General features: G+C 38.6%; 1 protein-coding gene across 2 annotated transcripts in view; it reads right to left on the reverse strand.

The window, feature by feature from the left end:
- The window catches only part of OSBPL10 (oxysterol binding protein like 10), an 88268-nt gene that overhangs the window by 30077 nt on the left and 34803 nt on the right, over positions 1–23388 (reverse strand). For both annotated transcript variants that reach the window (XM_054384874.1, XM_054384873.1), the window contains 3 exons: positions 16456–16666; positions 7733–7887; positions 6326–6328 (listed from right to left, as the gene is read on the reverse strand). In XM_054384874.1, coding sequence (XP_054240849.1) covers positions 6326–6328; positions 7733–7887; positions 16456–16666 — 369 coding nt within the window. The remainder of the gene's footprint in view (positions 1–6325; positions 6329–7732; positions 7888–16455; positions 16667–23388) is intronic.

A 23388-nucleotide genomic window follows, 5' to 3' on the forward strand; every position in this document is an offset into this window, starting at 1 on the left:
CAAAACCTATTCCTAGTGCAATATAGATACAGGTGAAGGACAATTTCCTGAAAGGTATTAAATTTTTATTTTGATAATCAGATTTTAGAAGCAAGATGGCTGTAAATGCTGCATCTGACACTATCCAAAACAAGTTACTCAGAATTTACAAGCATACAAACCATACAGTGTGGCAGAACAGACTCCCATCACTGTCCAGGCAAGGACTTCAGAGATTGTGGGGGGTCTGAAAGTCACATGCTTACAACTTTTGTGGAGATAAAGACAAAAGACTGCACTGAGCTGCAAACTGGTGAGGGAGACTAAAGTGGAGGAAATTAAGGCAGAAGGCTATAATCTCCAGGTATCATCCTGGATTAAAAGGAATCCTCTGTAAGATTAGAACCGTAGGGAGAAACCTGTACAACTATCAGCAACTTCCCTCAGACTCCCACAAAGAAAGGGAAGACAAACACTTTTTGGGAAGAGATGTAGCAGTTTTAGGTGTCCACCAGAGGGTACAGCACACTGATAAGGAAAGGCATCACACTTGAACCTTTGCTCCCACTGACAACATCCCGGGAGGAGCTGCAGTAGTTTGCGCACACAGCTTGTGGGACCTCCGCTGTCAGTTTAAGACCTGACTGGACATGACCCTGAGCAAGCTGACTTGATTACCTCTGCTTTGGGTAGAGTGTTGAGATGTATGACCTTCGGAGATCCCTTCCAGACTGGAGTATTCTGTGATTCCATCATTCTGCTTGCAAAGCCCAAGTAATGAGAAGTTAGGAAGTAACAGATCTGAAGTTGTTCAGCCAGCTGTAATGCTCTTCATATTCATGTCACTTTGCATGCTGGGTAAGCAAGTTCATGGCAGGGAGATGCTACCACATTAGTCAATAATATACCATTCACACATGCAAAGAGGGCACAACAAGATGGACAACTACAAATTTAACCTTTACAATCATCTGGTCTTGCAATACTAATTTACATGTAAATCTAGTTCTTGCAGCTCTTGTACGCAGTATCACACACCAGCATATTGATTACAGCTGAGAAATGGTAAAGACACGTTAGTACAAGCAGTATCAGTAATCTTTCCTCAAGGCAACAGGCTTATTAAATTACCCTGACTCTTACTGCCATTTCTTGCCCCATCCACCACACACAATCTCATTGCTGACACACACACACAAAGTAAATAACTAAAATAAATTACAAGTTTAAGTCTTGCAAAAGAAAAATAAAACATTATAAATCATACAAGGAGAATATTCAATGTATACATGAAACAAATCAAGCCTGAAAGATTATCATCTTTTACACAGCTAACTTCTTGGTCAGTGGATCTCTCTCCTTGAAAAGCCTCTAAGATTTTTTTCAGCCTGATGAATCACTTAGTGCATCTCAGACCATGAAGACAACTCTGTGGTCTCTCTATGTTATAATACAGAAAAGTCCTGCCTCACATCTCCTTCCAACTATTCCTCTTAGACAAAGTTTTATATTTAATATTTTCATCCCAGCTGTTTCCACTTTCAGCAATTTTCAAATAAAGAATCACTAGAATTCATCACCACAAGCAGAAAAACCTGGGGTTTTCCCTATCCAGAACAGATGGAACAGTGGAAGGCAGTTTGGATGATAAAGCAAATACTCATTGCAGAAGAGTGCAGCCCAACTTACAAAGTCTAAGTTATTGACAGTCAGATTGAGATGGGTAAGTTTACTAATGGGCAGTAAGGCCAAACCCACACATATCAACATAACAAGAAATAATAAAACATAGATACATAAACACACCAAGAAATAAAACTGACAGCACAAAGCAAATCAGTTTGCACAACAGTGCACAACCCTGAAATAAAACTAACATTAGCTTCAGAGTTCAGTTTGCAGAGGGCACAGGTTTTATAATGAACAGAGTAAGCAACTGATCAATTTTAACTCTTTCAGTCTCACTGCAAGCATACCTGAGTTTTTATACTGCAAGAGTTTTCACTGAATTACACTAGTAAATATGGAATGTCACATGAATCTGAGCCTCATGTTTATTCAAATTAGATGCAATTTTGTGTTAAAGTTTCATTATATTTTTTAAAGTAGAATATTACTCTCAAATATATTATATAAATTTATATAATTTATATAAAATATAAAAAAATGCATTATATAAAATGCAATACATGCATTTTTTAGGTAGGAGTGAGTCGTCGAAATGCAGTGGCTTCGGTGGGAGCTAAATACACAGATTTACTATGGATTGTTGTAACTATTCCAGAAAGCTAGCAAAAGAAAAAAAAAAAAAAAACAAAAAGAAAAAAAAAAAAAAAAAAACAAACTAGCTGGATTATCTTAGTCATTGTCAGTGCTGCTGCAGAAGGCTTAGGGTCATTTAATTCCTACTTTTAGCATAATTGTACATTTAATCCTTGAACATACCTTCCCTTGATTAACCTTAAAAATACCTTCAATTGATTATCTAAGATTTAATTTTTTAGATGGTCTGCTAGTGAATGGATTAACTGATACCATCTTTGCCCAGAGATTTAATTTATCTATCCAAGTCATTACAGGCCATTTACTGCACTCTTCAACCCCTAAAGTACTTAATCATGCAGAAGGCAAAAAGCTGAGCACATTGAGAAATCCTGTAACGGCAGTACTAAACTGAAAAGGGACTCTGTGATACTGCAAATGTTCATTTCCCACCCTGATCTGTACTCTTCCCATTACTGCACTTGTGAGTAGCACTGTATGTTTATGGTTAAGTTTATCTCCCAACATCAATTACACAGATTCATGTGAAGTACAAATAGGAACTTGGAAACACTAGGACTAACTGACACTAAGAAACAATCCACAGTCCGGGGCAAGTCTGCTGACACACAAACATACATGAAGAAAAGGCAACATTGAATTAGAAATAGTTTTAGAAACTAAGCTAGGAGTGAAAAATTAAGCTAGATAGTGATCTTCTTAGCACTTCTAACACAGTCTGTAATAGCTACAAAAGCCATTACATTCCCTGTGCTCCTGGTTCCTAGAACTGGTTCTAGGAAAGTGATTTTACTCCTCAGCTAAGTATCACAGTCTCACAGTATATCAGAGGTTGGAAGGGACCTCAAGAGATCATCAGGTCCAACCCCCCTGCCAGAGCAGGATCACTTAGGATAGTCTGCACAGGAATGCATCCAGGTGGGTTTGGAAAGTCTCCAGAGAAGGAGACTCCACAACCCCCCTGGGCAGCCTGTTCCAGTGCTCTGTCACCCTCACTGTAAAGAAGTTTCTCCTCACGTTGAGCTGAAATCTTCTATGTTCTAGCTTGAACCCATTGTTCCTTGTCTTGTCACTGTGAACCACAAGTCTCTTTTAAGTGCCTGTGCTTCCTGATGGTAACAGTGTACGTTCTCAGACAGTGCCTGCTTACAGAAATGACAGCACCTGATGTTGATAGTTACTACTAAGGGATGGTAAGCAGAAAGGCTCTTGCTTACACTTGATCCCTTAGAAACCAATGTCACTGCTAAATTTTGTGTGCCACACTGTAGTGCTGTAAGTGAAAGAGTCATAAGCATACAGGAAGCATTTACAGGGAGGAGTGGTCAGGACAGATGACTCAAATCTGACCTACAAGGTATTCCATTCCATGTATGTCATACTAGCATAAAGCTGAGAGATGACAAGGGTGAAGTCCCCTTCTGGGCAACCTTATCTAGTGTGAGGTGTCCCTACCCATGGCAGAGGGGTTGGAACTAGATGATGCTTGAGGTCCCTTCCAACCTTAGCAATTCTATGATTCTATGGGGACCACAAAAGACAGCCCAGCTTTAACCTGTGACATCTGTAAAGGATGAAATATCATCATATTAGGATGTATACTAATCTGCAGATAGAAAACAACTTCAGCTTGAAAGTGACTATCACCTGAAGAGGTTGGACAAAAACACACAATCTTTTAGAATTAAGAACTAAGCAATCCAGTACCTTCTGTAAATAGCACAATCCCATTTTACAGCTGAAAACAACAAGGTTCAGATTATCTAGGGGACCCAAATATCTTTAATAACCTGGACTTGACTGCCCTTGCAATCACTATCACAATTAAAACCTGGTTTAGCAGTTAGATAATCAGATCTAAAGCCTCAATCCCACAGAGCTAAAGCTTCAATCCTATTAAAAAGACACTTCAATATGGAGCCTGTGTACAATTTCTTATGCACTCAAGCAAGGGAAAACAAGGGACAGGAAAGCAGAGAGATTGCAGATACCAGATCCACAGGACAGAAAGTAATCAGCTGGCTTGGCATTTTAAGGCATAAAAATCACATGAAGAGAACTAAATCATAGATGTAGCTACAGCAGGATTTTTGCAATAATACTTAACAAGAATGTTAGATCAAAAGAAAATTATTCCCTCGCTCTCACGTTCCACATAAGAACAGCCTGCATCCCATATGTATTTCACTGGCAGGGGACGCATTTGGCCTGCAGTTACAAGGAATTCTGATGCTCAAAATGACTATTAGTTGAACTGGAACAGTAGCTCACACAGAGATGTGATTCACAGCTTTATTCTACTTGGGCACCAAGTTTATTACAACTGAATTTACTACAAGCCTCAATATTTTAGAATTACTCTCTTTCAGCATTTCTTGAAGGAATTTCAAAATCATAAACCCTTCAATGAAGAAAGCAGATTCCCAGACTCAGACTAAGATCGCATCACAGCTCTGAAGAGCATACTCTGGCATATTCCATCCCAGATTTGGCCTGTTCTGCCTTAAGGGAAAACCCCTAAACAATACCTTGAAATTATAACAAAGGTTACACTGAGAAGTCCATGATAGTTCACTAGGGGATGCACAAAGTATTTTTCAGATGGAGAACAGTTCTGTTCAGTTCAGCCTTCCATCTGATCTTTCAGGTGGACAAACCAAAGCAATCAAAAATATACCAACTAAAACATGGAGGTTTATATCCCCCCCATAAAAAACATGAAAATTAAAAGACAAAGATACTTGAGATGGCATTTCACTCTCAGAGATCATGTCTTCTAGTGAAAATAACAGGTTTTAACTTCATGCTGTCCTAGATCACAACCCTGGAAGATCTCATAAAACAGTAACACCAAGAACACACATGATAAAGTAGTCAAGGAATACACAGCCACAAAATCTTCTATTTTCTGAACTACTTTAAGCAATAACTGAAATTACATCCCTGCATTTAGAAATAAGAAATACCCTGAGTAACAAAAGCAAGTAAATACCACATTACTTAGAATTTTTAGCTGCTAGATTGTTTCACCAGGGGAAAAACTCTGCACGCGTGAAACCCTGACAGTGTGACAGATCAAAAAGATTTACTTTATTTATCTATCTATGGCATCAACACCCAAATCCAGAACTTAGTATATCCCTCAAGAATGATGAAGTATTCAAAGAAAAATTGTATCAGATAAACTTCGTTAATCCAGAGGAGAATTATCAAGATCCATACTTCTTCACAAACATATAAAAAATGAGTCATTGGTTTGTTAGTGACGCCGGTTTATGCGCTGTTGCAGCGTCTACATGATGTGCTGAGAATTAACACACCTATCACTAAACACATTCAACCACTTGGTCATGTTGCCAGGAAATCACTGCCACTGTCAGCCTGCTATATGGGAAAGATTCCACAGCAGTCATCCTCCCACCCAACATAACAAAAAAATGTGTTTTCTTTTTAAAACCACCATCTCAAAATGAAGAGACGCTTCTTTATGGTGAGGGTGAAGGAGCACTGGGAACAGGCTGCCCAGAGAGGTTGTGGAGTCCCCCTCTCTAGAGACTTTCAAAACCTGCCTGGATGGGTTCTTGTGTGGCCTGTCCTAGGTGATCCTGCTTTGGCAGGGCGCTTGGACTCAATCTCTGGAAGCCCCTTCCAATCCCTAACATCCTTGAGGAAAGGAGGCTCTGGGGAAACTTTATAGTGGCATTCCAAGAAAGATGGGAAGGGACTTTTTCCAAGAGCTTGTAGTGATGAGAGGGAATGGATTTAAGCTGGAGGAGGGGAGATTTAGACTAGATATCAGGAAGAAATTTTTTACAGTAAGGGTGTTAAGACACTGGAACAGGTTGCCCAGGGAGGTCATGAATGGCCCTTCCCCAGAGGTGTCCAGGGCCAGTTTGGATGAGGCCTTGAGAAATCCGATGTACCAGAAGGTGTCCCTGCCCATGACGGGGGTATTGGAACTAGATGGTCTTTAAGGTCCCTTTCAACCCAAACCATTCTATGAATCTATCAAAATAGTAAGTAATTATCACACTACAGTGCTCCTACTCCTTTGAAAATGAACTGGCTATTCACTACCAAACCTAGGCTCCTGTCCTGGACACACAACAGGCCAGAATATATTTCAAAATATGCTTAAATCCTGTGAACAGAATCATCAATGTTTCAAACCAAGCATTGTTGATAACTCTGCTGGGTGTCAGGACATTATTTCCTGGGTCAGCATCCATAGCTATCTGAGCCTAGTAACAGTTACATTGCTCAAAAGATTTTTCTTCTCTTCAGAGCCTGTTCTCTCACTCTTCTTTCTCTAATCACAACAAGAAGTTCCAGATTCCTATTCAACACTTCACTCACCTGTACACCTCGGTAGAACCTGCAGCACTCTACAAAAAAACTTTACTTCTCCCAGAAAAGGATCTGACCACAGCAACCAAGAGCCTTTTTAACAGGGACAACAGCTTCATATCTGAAGATTAAGATGAAAACCTAAAAAATCACAAATTCCACAAGCAAAGCAGTGCCTCAATCCAAAGGCACAACTCTTTATTTCTCATCAGCAAGTGAAGGGGAGAAGATTGGATTTTTAAAAAGCCTCTTGTTTAAAACAACTCACAAATGGCTCAACTCAGCTGCAAAATGATACCCTGAGATGAGTTAAATCAAGCTGCTGTTCTTCATGTTCTTGCTTCCATAGCCCATTTGGCCTCACCTGGTGGTCATGAATTTGACATTGCTTTCTAAGAACAGATCTGGAACAGGACCAAAGTAATACATAACATAAAAAAAAAATACACCTGGTTTATCTTCATATTTTTTAAGCTGTATGCAATTCAAGATACTATGAAAGAACTGGAAAAAGAACAGATAGCTTTATTGATGTTCCCAGCCATTACACAATCCGTTAAAGGAGACATAATGTAATTTTAGTCATTCCAATTGCCAAAGAGCTTTCACTAGTTGGAAAACAGTTTCTTCAGCTTTTTCAAAAACGTCTTCCCAGTTCTCCAGGTCTCACATGATCCAGCTGCCCTACAATCTGTGGGGTCTCAGAGTGAAGTGTTTTCCTGGTGGGCAGCATAGTAACCATACAGACAGTAGAAGCTGGAGAAGTTTACAGTGATGAGAGACTTCCAGTGCATGAGATGCCTGAGAAGCAGCCGAGAGTCTCCTCAAAGAGTCGATGCTTCAGAACTGCCCTTTACCAAGTAAATGCCACAAAAGCACAAATCAACAGGGTGGTGCAGGATGACGCAGACAAGTTCTGCCCATAATCACTTAACAGGAAAAGGGTCAGAAAACAATACAGTTTTCCAACTCAAAGAACTGTCTGTTACACTCAAGATACACTCAAGAGCAAACAGTAACATGGAAGAACAAAATACAATAAGCAATTAATAGAAGCATCCACCATTGTACGTGGTTTGCATCTAACCAATATGAAGTCTCATATACAGCCTAGTGTGCTTACCTCTGTATTTGGTTGCAGTGCCTGCACATCCTGGGCTACAGATGGTACTATTGCCCATGTAATATTGGCACTAGCACATGACAGGGAGCTGAGGGCACTGTTTTTCAGTTGATCTGTGGAGTGTGACTTGGGCCCAGGCCATCCCAGGATACCTTCTAAAGCAGAAAAGGGGTGTCAGCTTACAAGAGACAAATTACAGGTTTCTTCCATTCATCTCATCATTCTGCTAATAAAAATACAGTGCTATCACTTCTCTGCTTCCATGCACAGTTTTACTTCAGGAACAAAAACACTCTAGCATCTTCTATGCGGACTTTTCTATGATAATTTTTGATTTTTTTTTTCCAGTCGATGAAGGAAGACTTTAAAACATTACTCCTACCACCAGATTTTTAAAGATTTTACATACATATATATATATGTACGTATATAAATCTAGCACACCTTGGTAATTAAGCAATTACCGTTGTTGTTAAGCAAATATCCATTATTGTCATAGTTATGAAGCTATTCAAGTAAATCTTCCATTTCTTCTGCCTGAAATCAGTTTGAAGCTTAGCAACTGTATTTTATTTCTATCTGTACTGTTAAAAGCTCTTTCTATATTAAATGCTAAAATGCTTAACTGGCCCCAAGACTGCAGTTCAGAAAAGGTTCCATTATAAAGATATACATTAAATTTGAATCAAACAGAACTAGACATTAGAACAACCCTTACTTCTGGGGACACCTGATTTCTGAGATGGGCCAGTATTTAAAGATGCTAAAAGAGAAAGAACAATCAGCTAAGGTGACTGTACAACTGTTCCTCCCTTCCTGCTCTAACATACACGAACACTTCTATCAGGAACGACACTATAAAATGCAGAGACATGGATATGAAAATGGCAACTCTTCAGTTATTATAATTTGTTTATGTGCCACAGGGAAGATCTCTTATTGCTGACAATTTCTTAAGATGACTCAAATCAACAGAGTCAAGTACATGCAATTTATCCTCTCTGTGTCATCAGGGGTTAGCAGAGATTGCCTCTTAATTAAATGGTTTGATCTGGTGATGGAACGCTGTGTACTATTATAATAACACTTCAATTATTAAAAAATGGGCCAAGAATCCTATAGTTGACTTCACAGTATATCAGAGGTTGGAAAGGACCTCAATAGATCATCGGGTCCAGGATCACTTAGGGTAGACTTCTTAGCAAACTGTAAAGACAGACTAATTACAGAACATTCCCCTCATCTAAAATGTTATGATGATATGTCAAAACTTCAAGAGTACTTCCTTAGTGGGGTTCTGTGGCACCACCTTTTGCTGAAGTAAATAGGTGAGTACAAAATTATTTTCATATATATGAGTACCCAACACGGAAAACAATCCAGCTTGTTTTCCCCCTATGTTTTCTTTTTTTTCCTCTCTAAAAAAATGTATTTCACACAGTGACTCAAATTTCTCCTATTGCCAAAAGAAGAACATCTCTGTAGCTCTGCTGCCAGGCCACATACTGCAAATTTTTTTTTGTTTCAATGACTTTAAGGACTATGCCAGCCAATGTTATATATCCCAGTCAAACCCTTTGAACCATGTCACAAAATGCAAGTATCAAACAGAGGCTCATTGTCTTGGACTGGCTCTTCACATTGATCCTTCACATCAGGAAGCTGACATCTGTCCCCCCTCCAAAGGTGGTGTTAAATCATCATACAGTGCTGGGAAACATGGCTAGGAATGTATTCATGTTTCAATTAACGTGATTTGGGTTTTTTAAATCTCATATCTGTAAATAAGCACAAGAAAAAGCTCTCACCTGAATAAATACCTTGAATCAGGAGAAACTTTAAAATATAAACATTTAGTTCTCCATCATTTATGTGTTCCTACTATTTACTTGATCTTTTTCCATGTATTTTAGAGACTCTCTTACAGAAATAAAAACTGTTAGAACCATATAAATGTGTCGTTCCATCTGTCCCCAGGCCAATAATACCCTCACAAAACAACAAATCTTGTCAACTTAATCAATTTTAAAACAGTTCTTAACAAAGCATTATGACCTAGCCAAACACAATAGGCTCCCAAGAGTTAAGGTCCAAAGAATAAAGCACATCTGTTTCCTCAACATCAACGTCTCTGCACATGAAAAAAATTTTGTTACGTTCTGTCTGCCTGGATCTTGATCACTTTGCAGAAGAGATCTATGCAGTAAAAGATAGTCATCATATGTCACAGAAATCTAAATGAGCTCAGTTCTCTGAACAGGCTGAAAAAATTCCATGCCTAGTTTCAGAGTGCCATCAGGGAACCTTTGATGATCTTCAGTCTACAAATCTTAATCTGAGATGTCACCATTCTCACATTGTCCCAAGGGAGCTGTCATATACCTAATACAGAAGTCTACACTTCAAGAAAAAGCAAAGTACAAAGAGAGAACTCAACAGACATAATCTTAAAATCATCTAAGCTCAGAATGCAAGCTCAATATAAAAAGCAAAAGAACACAACAACATGGATCCTATTTCATTCATATTATCAGTTGTACGTCCAAAATGTATTCCTCTCTACTGGCAGACATTACTCTTACTACAGCATGTGACAGGCAGCTGTTCCCTGTCCCATATGAAATAAAAAAATATTTTATTGCAATTTACTCTGCACAGACAAAGCTAACACCTGATCTACTCTAATGGAATTGCCACCTTTGCCACTTTATGGCACTGAAAACTTTCATTGCTGTTCTTTCAAAGCCTTCAAGAAGGAAAAGATATAAAAACTAATATGTGAGAAAGGAAGTTTATCTTCAGAGCTGGACAATAAGAGAAAATTGCTGTAACTGTTTTGTTTTGAAGCAAGATTTTTGCTGTTTTCAGCCATAGACAACCAGCTGACAGAAAAGTAAATTCAATTCTTGCTTTGATACATTTAATAATTCTAAACAAATTCTCCAGAAAAGCAGCCACAATTGATATAAAAACAGTCACAACTACACAGTTACTTTACTATTTGCTTTAGGACTGTGCAAAGCACTACACCAGTTAAAACAAAACATCTGTTTCTGCAGTAAATTAGAAAGGAGGTATCAAATACACAACTAGCAAAATCATCCAACACCTCTTCTACCTGCATGGTGTTGATTCCGTGGCTCCAGGATTGAAACCCCAAGCTTGATTCCCCTGCAAGTTCAGGGCACATACACATACAAAATTAGAGTTCTTACAGAAAATATCCCCAAAAATGAGCTGCGTTCCTCTTTTCCCTCAACAGCAATTTCCACTATGAAGGCATAGGAGAATGCGTCTACCCAAGAAAAATACATCATCCAGACAGAACATACTCTCCTTTCCCTATAGCAATGCTACAGTTCACAAAATCCCATCTAATTCAGATGGCACAATAGGCTGTATCCAACACAAATGCCCTCAGGAGAAATGCATACTTTTTACAAGCATACACAGCAGAAAAGAGGGAAATTGTGTCCAAACAGAAGTTTACAGGAGATATTTCTGTTAAGCAAGGCTGATAATTTTCTCTTCTTGGTTCTGACTTTCAAACAATGTTTTTTGCATAACTGATGCATGAAATATGCTTAACATCTACCTCAATTCTATAATGAACCCCTTTCTATTTTTAAGTCTTTGCTTATAGACCAAAAAAAAAACCCCACAGCTTTTCCTGGCACAACTGTAGGCTAGCATCTATTGATAAAAACCTCACAAGATACTGTAACTATAATAAATATCCCTTCAACAAGGCAACAGCAAGCCCCAAGAAGAGACCAGGATTAGATCTGAATTCCTTCCCATGCCATGGATGGTGTCTCCTCTGAATCCTAGAAGAGACTGAGCCAGCAGTAGAAGTGGCAGCTGCATATCTGCTTTTTCAGATTAAAAAAACAATGTTGTATTTTCTAATGCTGCGCAGGGACTAGAAAACAGTTATCTTCCACAGAAAGAACATAAAAGGAATAATGTATTATGCATTTAGACAGAACAGCAAATTGTCTTGGCTATATTCTAGATAGAAGCCAAGTGTAGCAATAATTCAATTTAAGGGAGACCTGGCTAATCATGCCCAAATTACACTACTAGCAAAGAGTATGCTCTCCTCTGTCTCCTTTCCTCACCCTTCTCTGTCTACAAAAGCATTAAGGAATGGAGTGGCTGTGTGTGTGTGTGTTAAGCAAAAAAGAGAACTCCTCTGCTCATTTTTGCTCCTCCTGCCATTGCAGCTGTAGGAGAAATCCCTAACTACCATCCATCACCAAATTGAAAGCATCTAGATTTTGTCTTTCCTGTCAATTTATTTTCTCCAAAATGGGAGAAACAGAGAATCTGCTAAAACAAAGTTCAAGTACATCCCTCTTCCCTCAACTCCAGAATCATCTTAAATCCATCTGCTGCCAAAAGAGCCAAAACAAGCAGCGTTTGCATATTCAATTTAACTCCAGGCAATCCACAGTAACAACAGTTTAGAGATTTGTTTTGTTTGGGGAGGTGTTTTTGTGTGTGTGTGTGTGGTTTGTGGTTGCCTTTTTTTGGTATTTGTTTGGGTTTGGTGGTGGTGGTTTTTTGGGTTTTGGTTGGGGTTGTTTGGTTTTGTTTTTTTTTCTTTTAAACTTGGGGGAAAAAAACACATTCATTTTACATTTTGAAAAAGTAGGCAAGTGAGAAACAGAGAAATATACTAGGCAATTCTGGTTAGAGAGATGCTTTCTTTAGTAAATGAACGGTACCATGAAAAGCTGACTAAAAGAAAGGATTTACCTGTGCAGGCTGCTACTACAAGAAAGTATCCTGTCTGTCAAAAAAATGAAAAGTCAAACTTAAAACACAACATAAGCTGGTGAAGCTCTTTTACAGCAAACACAGAAGTTTGCTCTGTTCACAGTTTGGGAGGGAACAATGTTACCACAGTAGTAGACAGGCTTTACAGATACTTTATACAGGTGGAAAAAACAACACCAGAAGTTTTAAAGTCTGAAACGAAGACAGAATTTTCTTCTCCCCATTTTTACTTTAGAGAGGTGCTTGTTTCCTGTCTGCATGCTGAATGAACTCAGGCTTGCCACAACACACTTAATGCTGATTAGCAAATACATCATATGCACCCAAGTGGCTACACTCTCAGACAGTAAGAAAATCTTTTGACATTTTTCTCCCTATTTTGCAAACCCCAAAAAGCTTGTATAGATGCAGTCCCTCACCCTCAACTCACACTGCATGTTAATCAATACTTTCAGCTAATAATATCCTTCTCCAATGTATTTTTCAATGAAATAAAAGTTACAAAGAATTCAGCCAGTGATCAATGCACATACCTTTAATAGACAGCTAGAAATTAATTTGACATTATTTGGCATTATTTTGACTCAAAAGCAGAAATACAGATAGGATTTTGCTTCAATGACTGTTGTTACTGACACACTTCCAGAAGTGCATCCCAAAGACAATCCCAAAATCCTTCCTTGGTGCTTTAGAGTGGAAATAAAGTATGTATTGACTATCCTTCAAGACAAGAATGAAGCCTTCAGTTTAATCTTCACATCTGCTTGTAGGCTTGAGGTCTAAGACTCATGAAAAATATCAAAATGAAGAGTTAAAAAAAAAAAAAAAATCACACCATCCATAAACTATTCCATGACAAAGGATGTCATGAAAATATTTGAAGTCAAGACCTGCACGATCCTAGATTCCGGATAAGATTCCAGTAAACTGAATTGCCAATCTGCTTTCTTTGTGCTTACATTACAGAAAACAAAGCAATAAAAATATTTATGTCAAGGAAAGGAGACATTTTGTTTGTTTAAAACAATAACAGGCTGTAAACATGTTTAAAATAGCCACAATTTCATCACAAAATGCACTTGCAAAGATTGTAAGCACTAAGTAAAAAACTCAGCTACTTTAAGTCCTTGCTTCAGAACAGGCTTATGGAACAAAGAACTCAGCACTCCTTGGTAATCGGCCAAAAAGACCTCAAGGACACAAGCTGAGAAAAGGTATAGAGAAAGCAAAGAAAGATAGATATAGATACACACACACACTATCTATCTATCTATATATATATATATATACACACACATTCCAGGCAGCTCTTTCTATGCCATCATAGAGAAAGCTTTTGGTGCTGAAGGAAGGCAAACTCAAGGGCAAGTTGAAAACACCAAAGCTATGCTATTGACTGAATTCCACATGTGCAGGACTGTGTTGCTCTGCTGGACTGGACTGCTTTCATGAACTACAGGCCAGAAGCAAATAATTAAGTTATCAAATTCCCACCTTTCTCTCTACAATATTCTGTGGATCCTGCCCCACAATACCCACTAGCATCCTGAACACTAAACATGAGATAATGAGACAGTACTGAGATGAAAAAAATTGGCAATTATTTGCACACAGCCACCATATCTCAAGGGAAAGGCATTTGAGACTTCCTACTAGAGGAGTAATTGTCATCTTAAATAAAACCAAAAATGCATTTGCATCTGACAGTATCCACAGGTGAGAGTGAAGGTCACCTTTTGGCTGCACCTTCCAGGCATGAAATTAAAAACGTTCTCCTGAAGGACACAGAATCGAAAACAAATATAACATCACTCAGAATTAGAGTTTGCTAGAGGATTACTTAAAGGCATTAGTCTTATTAGGTACGAGTTTATACAGCTCTAATGACTCTAAAACACTATTGACTCAGCAGAAATCTTAAGACTATCAAAGTACTCCTGTACAAGATTAAGTGGGTAGGAAAATCAGTAATCAAGACTTGTATGTCAGGTTCTTTCAGGCAACCATGTTGCATAACAAGATCTGGGGAAAAGGAAAAAAAAATAATTTCACAGACTCTTTCAGTTAAGCAGAAGAGACTTAGGATTTCAGAAGCTTTTATTTACTTTTTCTTTTGCTCTGTCCCCCCCTCCTAACTTATATACCAAAGAGTAAGTACACATACAGACTGAAGAATTCACTGCATTCAGTTTTTCAGTTACACCAAAGATGTTGGTGTGAAAGATGTTGGTGTGAACCAGAGCTACAGAATTTTGATTTCTGAGAGGATTTTTCTACAAGTTTGAAGTCTTAGAAAGAAAAAAAAGCACTTACTAAATTCTAGTAAGTACTTTGTAGTTATGCCTTTCCATTACTTTTTCCAAAAAGATGGGATTCCCCTTCAGCAATTACTAAATCATTAGGAAGTCCAAATACAGACACTGATATAACAAGATTATTTGGACATAGATTCAAGAATATGTACAACTCAAGTCATCTGACAGTTCACTTAGATCACACAGACATGAAAAACAACCTTCAGGCACTTTGAAACTACAAAGTGACTTTTCTTTGAAGGATGCTTTTCATCTTTGTTCCAAACCATTCTCTTCTGAAATGAGATTATATCAAAGAATTCAACTAAATGCACTGTTATTTAAGATACCTGTAAGATTCTTTTGCCTTTTCTACAAGAAAGCTAGATAACAGAAAGGAAGAATTTTTTAATTTATGTTCCTTTATGAAATACATCAGACTCTGGATGCAGGAAAGTCATTACATACCATAGCACAGGTATCAAAGTTTTGTTAGCTTGTTTTTCAGCCCAGGAACATTTTTTCACATCATTTATCTACTTTTCAGCTGACCCTCTCACATTTCAATTCTCCCCACAAACAGAATTCTTCAGAGGGCTTCTGACCCAGGTGTCTGAGCAGCCCTGAGGGCATATGCTGCCCTGTAGTACATCTACTGTAAGAACAGGCTGGGGAATGTTGTTGAAGCACCTGAGTAAAACTTAAGAAGCCTTCCTCTATTTAGAGTTCTGCTGTTGGTCCTCTGTCAAAGGGAACAAGTCAATGGGGCATTAGATACCATACTGATATATACACTGGGAGGGGGGAGAAGCTGCCTGGGGGAAGCTTGTCATTCAGGCAGGCAGAGCAGCCATGCAGCTGCAGGTTCCAGGTGGCGAGCAGTTGCATTATGTATCCCTCATTTTATGTATGATTGCACTGTATCCTGCTCCTAGGCTAGGCAGAGCAGTTTGTGTATGGATAAACACCAAGCACCTCTTCAGACAGCTGAAGGTCCGGCTTCAGACATGAAGGAGACAGATGTAGCACGGGGTGAACTCAAAAAAAAATTAGTTACATGAGGACTGAAAGGTTCATGCTTGCAGACCTCAATGCAAATCACACTGTTTAACACTTGAGGATCATAAAAATTTGCCACTGTTTTTAGTGTTTTAGCAGCACGGACAACTCTTCCCAGATATAAAGAAAATGACAAACTGGAATACATTTGCTTTAGCATCTTTCAATGTTGAAAACTAGAAATGTTATTTTCACCATACCACTGTATAGTATTACAAGTATTTTTATCAAACAAATCTGTATTGTAATTTCAATCTTTAAAAAAAAGAAGTCCTCTACTCTCATTAAGAATACAGGCTTACCTACCTGTTTATGCCTCCCTTTCCCCCCCCTCCATCTTGCTGTCTTCAGAACCTTATTTCCATGAGAAGACTTAGATCAACCTCTTTTCCTCCTCGCCACAGAGGAGAGATTTTGCACCAATTTTTAGGCAAAGGGAAAAGAAAAATATACACTTAAGGCCTTAGAAGCTCACAATCTGCTCACTACAACTTGCCTTTCTGAAGAATGGTTCATTTTGCCTTCTTCAGTATAATAATGAAATACTCGAAGGCACATAAAATAATACCCAAGAGAGCTTGTGTTCACCTGATGACAGTGTCCTGTTATGGTGCTGGCCCACTTGATGCATGCTTTGCTGTAACAGAGTCAGGCATTCTCCAAGGCAGCTCAGGGTGGCAGCAGAGGTAGCTTTTAAAAGCAGCAAGTCCTGATCCAAGGCAGAAAGGGGGCCAGAACTTGGGAGAGCTTCAATGGCTTGTACAAGATTCTTTTGCTGTCCCTCAACTTGGCTCATGATCTGTAAAGGTCCAAAAGCATCTGCTGTCATAGGAATAATCACTTAGTAGCTGTTAAATTCTTATGGGTTGATATAGTGACTAAATGTGAAGAACTACCACAAATGGATGTTAAGGTTCTGATCCAAACATACCATATACTTACCCACAAAAACGAAGGGCTTGAGACTACCAAAGGCCTGTAAAAATGTCAAGACTATGTTAGAGAAAAATAATTTCTTCAAATAGGAGGTTCATAATATGTTTAATAATGGGACTCATACTTTTTGAAAGTCTTCTTAAGGAGAAGTATGAAAATCCTACTTCCGTCTCCATTTTACTTTAAGCTTTAGTTTTCTTTCCTTTGTATGTGATCTGAAACATCCAAGGATGCTATACTGTCCCTCTGAGGGACAGTTACTCTACAGAAATATATTCATACATACAATATCTAATCACAGTTTAAGAACAGACATTTGTCATTTCTCAAGGAACTGTTTTTACAAAAATAAGGTATGTTGTAATAATAACCAGCATTAGCATAGGATGCCACTGTCAGATACAACTACCAGCTGAAATACCAGGGAGAAAGTTAATCTGTTTCTAGATTTGGACCATCCACATGAAGATGAAATGTGTGCTTGTATAGTAAATAAAAACAATGTTATTTGAGGAGACTGTTCTTTAAACAAATTGGCAAGCTTCCCAAATCCCTCCTAAAGCCAAAAGTAAAAGGTGTTTAAAACTTCTCTGTTTTCACAGCCTGTGGGAAATTGTATAAGCATATGGCAAGCCTCTTTTCTTAAACTTACCTTGCAAAAAACTTACTGCAAATACTTATAGGCTTGTACTCGTGGCATCCAAAGCTTTCAGAAGATTTTGTAAACAATAAAGACTCAAGTTCCATTTGTCCATGCTACTACACAGTACAAGTATGTTATGACCTTAATGACTTTATAATTACTACTGTTTCAAAGTACAGTGTACTTCCTGTAGCCTCTTTACTCTGTGGTAAATAGCCTGATTTTAAAAAAAAGTGCATGTTGAGTGCACTGAGAAGCAAGAAAGGAAGCTGAACTCAAAGATGCAAATAACCATCCTTGCAAACAAATCAGAGTAGAATTAAGTGAAATGCTGATATTGCAAGGTTCATAAGGAAATTTAGCTAAATGCCTTGCTGAAGGTTACAATAATGACATTTAAATAGTCATTTTAATAGGCCAAAGCTTCAGTAGAAACCACAGTGAATTTTAATTCCATTTGACAGAAATCAAGATCAGTCAGAAGATGACACAGACTTCCACAATATGCAGCTTTAGGGGACCACTAAAGCCTCAGGCAATGCTCTGCTTTGAGAAATATCACACAATATAACTGAGCTCCACAGCACAGATAGAGCATTGCTTTAAAGCTAAAAGAAAAACAAGAGCACCCCAGCTCCCTCAGGAAGAGAGCTCAGGGAGACAAATTGAAGGAACAGCTAACAGAAAAAAAGATAATATTTTCCCTGGAAGATTGCACAATATAATTGTATAGCAAACTGCTTCCCTCCTTTTCTCATCCTAACTAACAGCATGAAGTTGAAAACATGACGTTTTCATGCTCACAGCAACAAAAATGTTCTAGTTTCATTCCTAAGCAACTAGTTTTTCTACCCTTCCTTAAATTTTACCTTGAAAAGCAGCTTACACTTCCAAATATTTGCTTCTATAGGAAACAAAATCCAAAATAAACTTTGAAAATTTCAAGTATTTCAATTCCCCTACCTCTTTAATTACAGATGATTATATTCTTCTGCAGCTAAGACAGGAGTAAACTAATCAGAGACTTTAGGAAATATTTCAAAAATTAACTGAAGGCTTACAGTTATCACCTGGCACAAAGCTTTGCAGGCTTTTATCAACTATATTATTCCCACATTACGAGAAATTTAAATAAGATCAATGATTTATTCTTATTTTATTCAGAACAAAGGCTTGCTCTGAGTCAGTATTCTATAGCTGACCTAAGACAGTTTTAAAGCCTTTTGGATTCATCCTTTCTGTGCTACTTTGCTTCACATCATAGCTGTGATACCAGCCACTGTTCTACAGATTTGACACAGTAAGACATCAAAACCAGCAACTTTTGTGCAGGACTCAAAGTTTTAGAACATTTACTGCTTGAAGACTAATCAAAACCACTGTTTAAGGTGTTGACAAAAGAAAGAAGTTCTCCTATTCCAGAGTCACAGAACAAGTCTGGTAAAAGGGGGCTGAAATAATGTGCGTTATTGACAAAACTGAACTTTTTTTACATGCTTGCCAATATTTACTTTTTTTTAAAAGACCTGAAGTGTGGTTGTTCTAAAAAGAATAAATCAAAGAGATGCAAATACAAAACCACCAAACCATGCTAGACAAAACTCATTAAACCCTTGAAGGACGCACACTAGGCCACGCAGCTATAGCACTATCCTCTGACTTGTGGGTCTGCTGTTTGTAATCTTAGGAGAGGGGAAGCAGAACGCTTGATTTATCAGCACAGTGAGCTGCTTTCAAAACCCAAATGAAAAGCTTTCGTTTTGAGAAAGTCAGCTGTAACTTCATTCTCCAAAGTGAAATAATATGCTTAATTCGGAATGACTTTGGTCTTACACAGGTCTATTTTAATAGCCTACAGCTCTCCATCCTCCTCACTTGCAAATACAGACAGCTCAAAGTAGTAGTCCTCTACTTTTTACAACAGTGAAGACTATTTGCCTCAGCCTCCTCACCAAGTCTTAATCCACTTCTCTTCCCATTTTTGTTTCAGCTTTTGACACCTCCTCTTCACCTATAAATAAGCTTCTCATAATATGGAAAAGAAACCACATATTCCCACAAATGTACTCAAACTTCAGAAATGTAACTCTATGCTAGATATTAAAAAGAAAAACTCAAAGAACTATCAGGACTACATGCAGAAGCACTACTTGGCAGCAGCAGGTCCATTTAGGAGTCACCTGGCATTGGCTCTGTTGGACACAGTGGAAGCTTCTAGCAGCTTCTCACAGAAGTTGCCTCTTGTAGCCTCACTGGTACCAAGATCTTACCATGCAGACTCAGCACAGGTTTTTGAATAACACTGATTGCAAAGAAACCTGCCACACAGTGACACTCTCACAGATGACTGAATGCAATAGGAATCATCTCTGATGTTTTCCTCAGTAAGTCATCTGCTCTCCATTGCTTGCTCCAAAGCAGCCAATTCCCAGGCTACTGTTGCTGCCTGCTTCCTACTCTCCCTGACTGATCTTAAAATCCTGTATGATTGCTTTCCCTACCTGCCAGAACAGCTAGCTGCTCCTTCACAGCTGGATCTGCAACTTCTGGAACTTCCTGTTATGAACACACCACCACCATGATGTATGGGACCAAACAGTTATGTGCAAGATGCCAAATAACAGTTAAGTAAAAGCAACTGCTCTCAGCATCACTCTCACAGTATGAGAAAGATAGTCAGAAAAAGCTATGTGATACCCCAGGATTGCAAAGAAATGTATTTCAGACACAGTAAGAAGAACATTGTTTCATACAGTAAACAAGCTATAATTAGCTGTCAAAAATTAATTTAAGAAACAATAATTAAAAGTGGAAGTGCTATTGTATGTGTAAAAATTAATTCTTTTTTTTTTTTTTTTTAAATATTCACACTGGGGGTTGCTTTTTGGTTGATTTGGTTTTTTTTTTAAATTAATAAAGTGTTATATGAAAACACAGTATCTGCCTCTATCACACAGATATATAAATTTTCCAGAAGTATTAGTTTCTTGCTTTTAGACAACAGTACCAAAACATTTCAGTGACTACTATTTAACACCATCATAGAATAAGAAGTTATATGAGTCAGATCTTGGTTGTCATTGTTAAATAAACCACAGGGTTTCTTTTAATATAAAACATTGCTTTCCTTAAAAGCAAAAGCAGATGAGTGATAGAAAAAAAGTCCACACACAAAAGCCAAAAGATCTTCTAAGACATCATAAACCCAATATTGGGTTGCTATGTAAACCTAACCTAGTTGTCATTTCTGACCTTGAGCGAGGACTCCTCTTGCAGACTTGATCTGTATTTCATCAACAATAATGGGAACTGTCACATTGTAAAAATTAAAAGAGACAAGCAATGTACGTAGAGCTGTAAGTTTCATATCATACATATAATCATTGGATCGTTTTGGTTGGAAGAGACATTTAAGATCAAGTCCAACCATTAACACTGCTAGGGCACCATGAAACCGTATCTCTAAGCACCTCATCTCCACATCTTTTAAATGATTCCAGGGATAGTGACTCTACCACTTCCCTGGGCAGCCTGGTTTAGGGCTTGACAACCCTTTTGGTGAAGAGATGTCATGGCTTTAGAGCAGACAGAAGTTTTTACCCCTCCCCAAAGGACTAAAAGAAAAATGCTCCTCACAGGATTGGAAAGAATTGGAAATTTAAATGGAAGTACTATTCAGCACTACATACAACAGTACAAAACCACACAAAATACACAAATCTATACTCAGCCTCAGCCCAGTTCTCCATCCTGGGCTTAGCAAAACCTCATTAAGCCAACATTGTCCAAAACCTCCACCCAACCAGGTCAAAACACCAGGCCTCCATGCCCCCCCCTTTCCACCCCCATACCTCCCTACCCATGCCCAAATAATGCAGTAAAATTAGCCAGGCCACCCAAGGCCAAAAGCCTCAACTCCCCTGTAAATATCAAACAAGAGACAGCAGTCTGTGCTGGGAGCAGGGCAGAGGGAAAAGGGACAGAGCAGTCTGTGCTGTTTATACAGGGGAGATGCAGGCATGATGGATGAGATAACAAGAGTGTCCACCCCTGGACTATCTAGTCCCTCTGGAGGACTGTACTCTGGTTAAGACATCCAGTCTTAAACCCACAACAAGAGATTTTTCCTAATACCCAACTTATACCTCACCTAGCACAATTTGAGGCCATTTCCTCTTGTTCTGTCACTTATGACCAAGGAGAAAAGACCAACCTCCATCTCACTACAACCAACTTCCAGGTAGTTGTAGAGAGCTCTAAGGTCTCCTTCTGTCAGGCAGCTTTCCAGCCACTCCTGCCCTAGCATGGGTTTGTTGTGACTCAGCTGCAAGGCCTGGCACTTGGCCTTGGCCCATTGATCTAGCCGGTCCAGACGCATCTGTAAAGCCTTTCTACCTTCAAGTAGATCAACACACACACCTAACTGGATGTCATCTGCAAACTTGCTCAGGGTGCACTTGATCCCCTCGTCCAGATATTAAATAAAGGTATTAAAGAAAACTGGCCCTAATACCAAGGCCTGGGGAACACCAGATGTAACTGGCTGTCAACTGGATTTAACTCCATTCACCGCAACTTATATACATCGCTTTTTCTTTTCAGTAAAGTCACATTCACACATCTCTCAATAGGATTACATCAATAGCATGCAAGCTAGAAAGGCAAGATGATAGCTTAACATACACCTAATGTGAAAGGGCTATACACAGAAATGAATGCTAGAAATACTGCAATATGTAAGGTAAATCTCTTACAAAGAGAATTTTGCACTCCAGTTTTAAAAGTGTCTAGTGTAGAAGCATGTGCAAGACCAGATGAACTGTAAACACTATTAAAGTTCCACAAATAACATATCTGTATACTTCGCTTACAATTAAACCTGAGGTTTTGACCAAAAAAAATCCTTGAGCTGGGAACAGAAGGGAATTCTGCAATTTGGATGAAGACTCACAGTAGCCTCTGTGAACATTGCTATGTTAATGAGAAGAATACATTTTAAGAAGGATCCTAGAACACTATCCAAGATATTCTGAAAGCATCTTGAAAAGATGGAACCACATCATGATATCCATATCAATTGCCCTTTTCTTGATTACTGTTTCCCTCACATTACAGAGAGCAAGCGTGTAATTCTTCATTACTGTCACCTCAGGGTAGCAGCTAGCTTCACCTCATTTTAAAGAAGCAAACAGTGAACAGTAAAATTGCAATGATTTGTTATATAATAGTTATTAAGGCTTAGACACATACATCCTATCAATGAAGCTTCAAAGTAGCAAGTTAATTTTCACTTGGCACATAATTTGCAGACAGAGATACCAGAAGTGACAAAACAAACTATACCTCTTATAGTCAGGACGGCAGCAAATCACCAGGGCACATTTCTTTTTATTTTCAGCCCTTGCCTCTGCTTTCACAACCCAGTTTCTTCCCTTGAATGAGGATGAAACTGTGCTCTCTCTCACTCACATTCACTATTTTGTTCTCTTTTCCCTACTCAGGAATCCACATAAACTCTGTTAGGGGAACAATTAAAAAGCCAGTTTCTACATCTGTCATCTCTGGTAATGAAACATTATCTCCTCGGGGTTTTCTTTTCACTTTTTTTTTTGCCTAGCCTTCTCATCACATGCTCCACAGGGTGGTTTCTTGTGAGGAAACCCTTAGAGAACAGAGAGTAAATGTGATTAGGACTGATTCTAAAAGCCAAGTCTAAGACAATGAGAACACAATGTGGAGAGAAAACAAGGGAGGAGACAGTATGACTCACTTGTTTCCTGTTCTTAGCTACTCTTACCTGCTTAGACACTCTTACACTGCTTACACTGGTGACACTGCTGTTCCACTGGTCTCCATCAGCACCTTCAGGGACTATGAGCTCTCCGGGGAACAGCACTTACACCCCAGGGGACAGATGTTACTTACCATTCCCATCATGCCAC

This window comes from Indicator indicator, chromosome 11, assembly GCF_027791375.1.
Source record: "Indicator indicator isolate 239-I01 chromosome 11, UM_Iind_1.1, whole genome shotgun sequence".
In the NCBI taxonomy this organism is placed as follows: Eukaryota; Metazoa; Chordata; class Aves; order Piciformes; family Indicatoridae; genus Indicator; species Indicator indicator.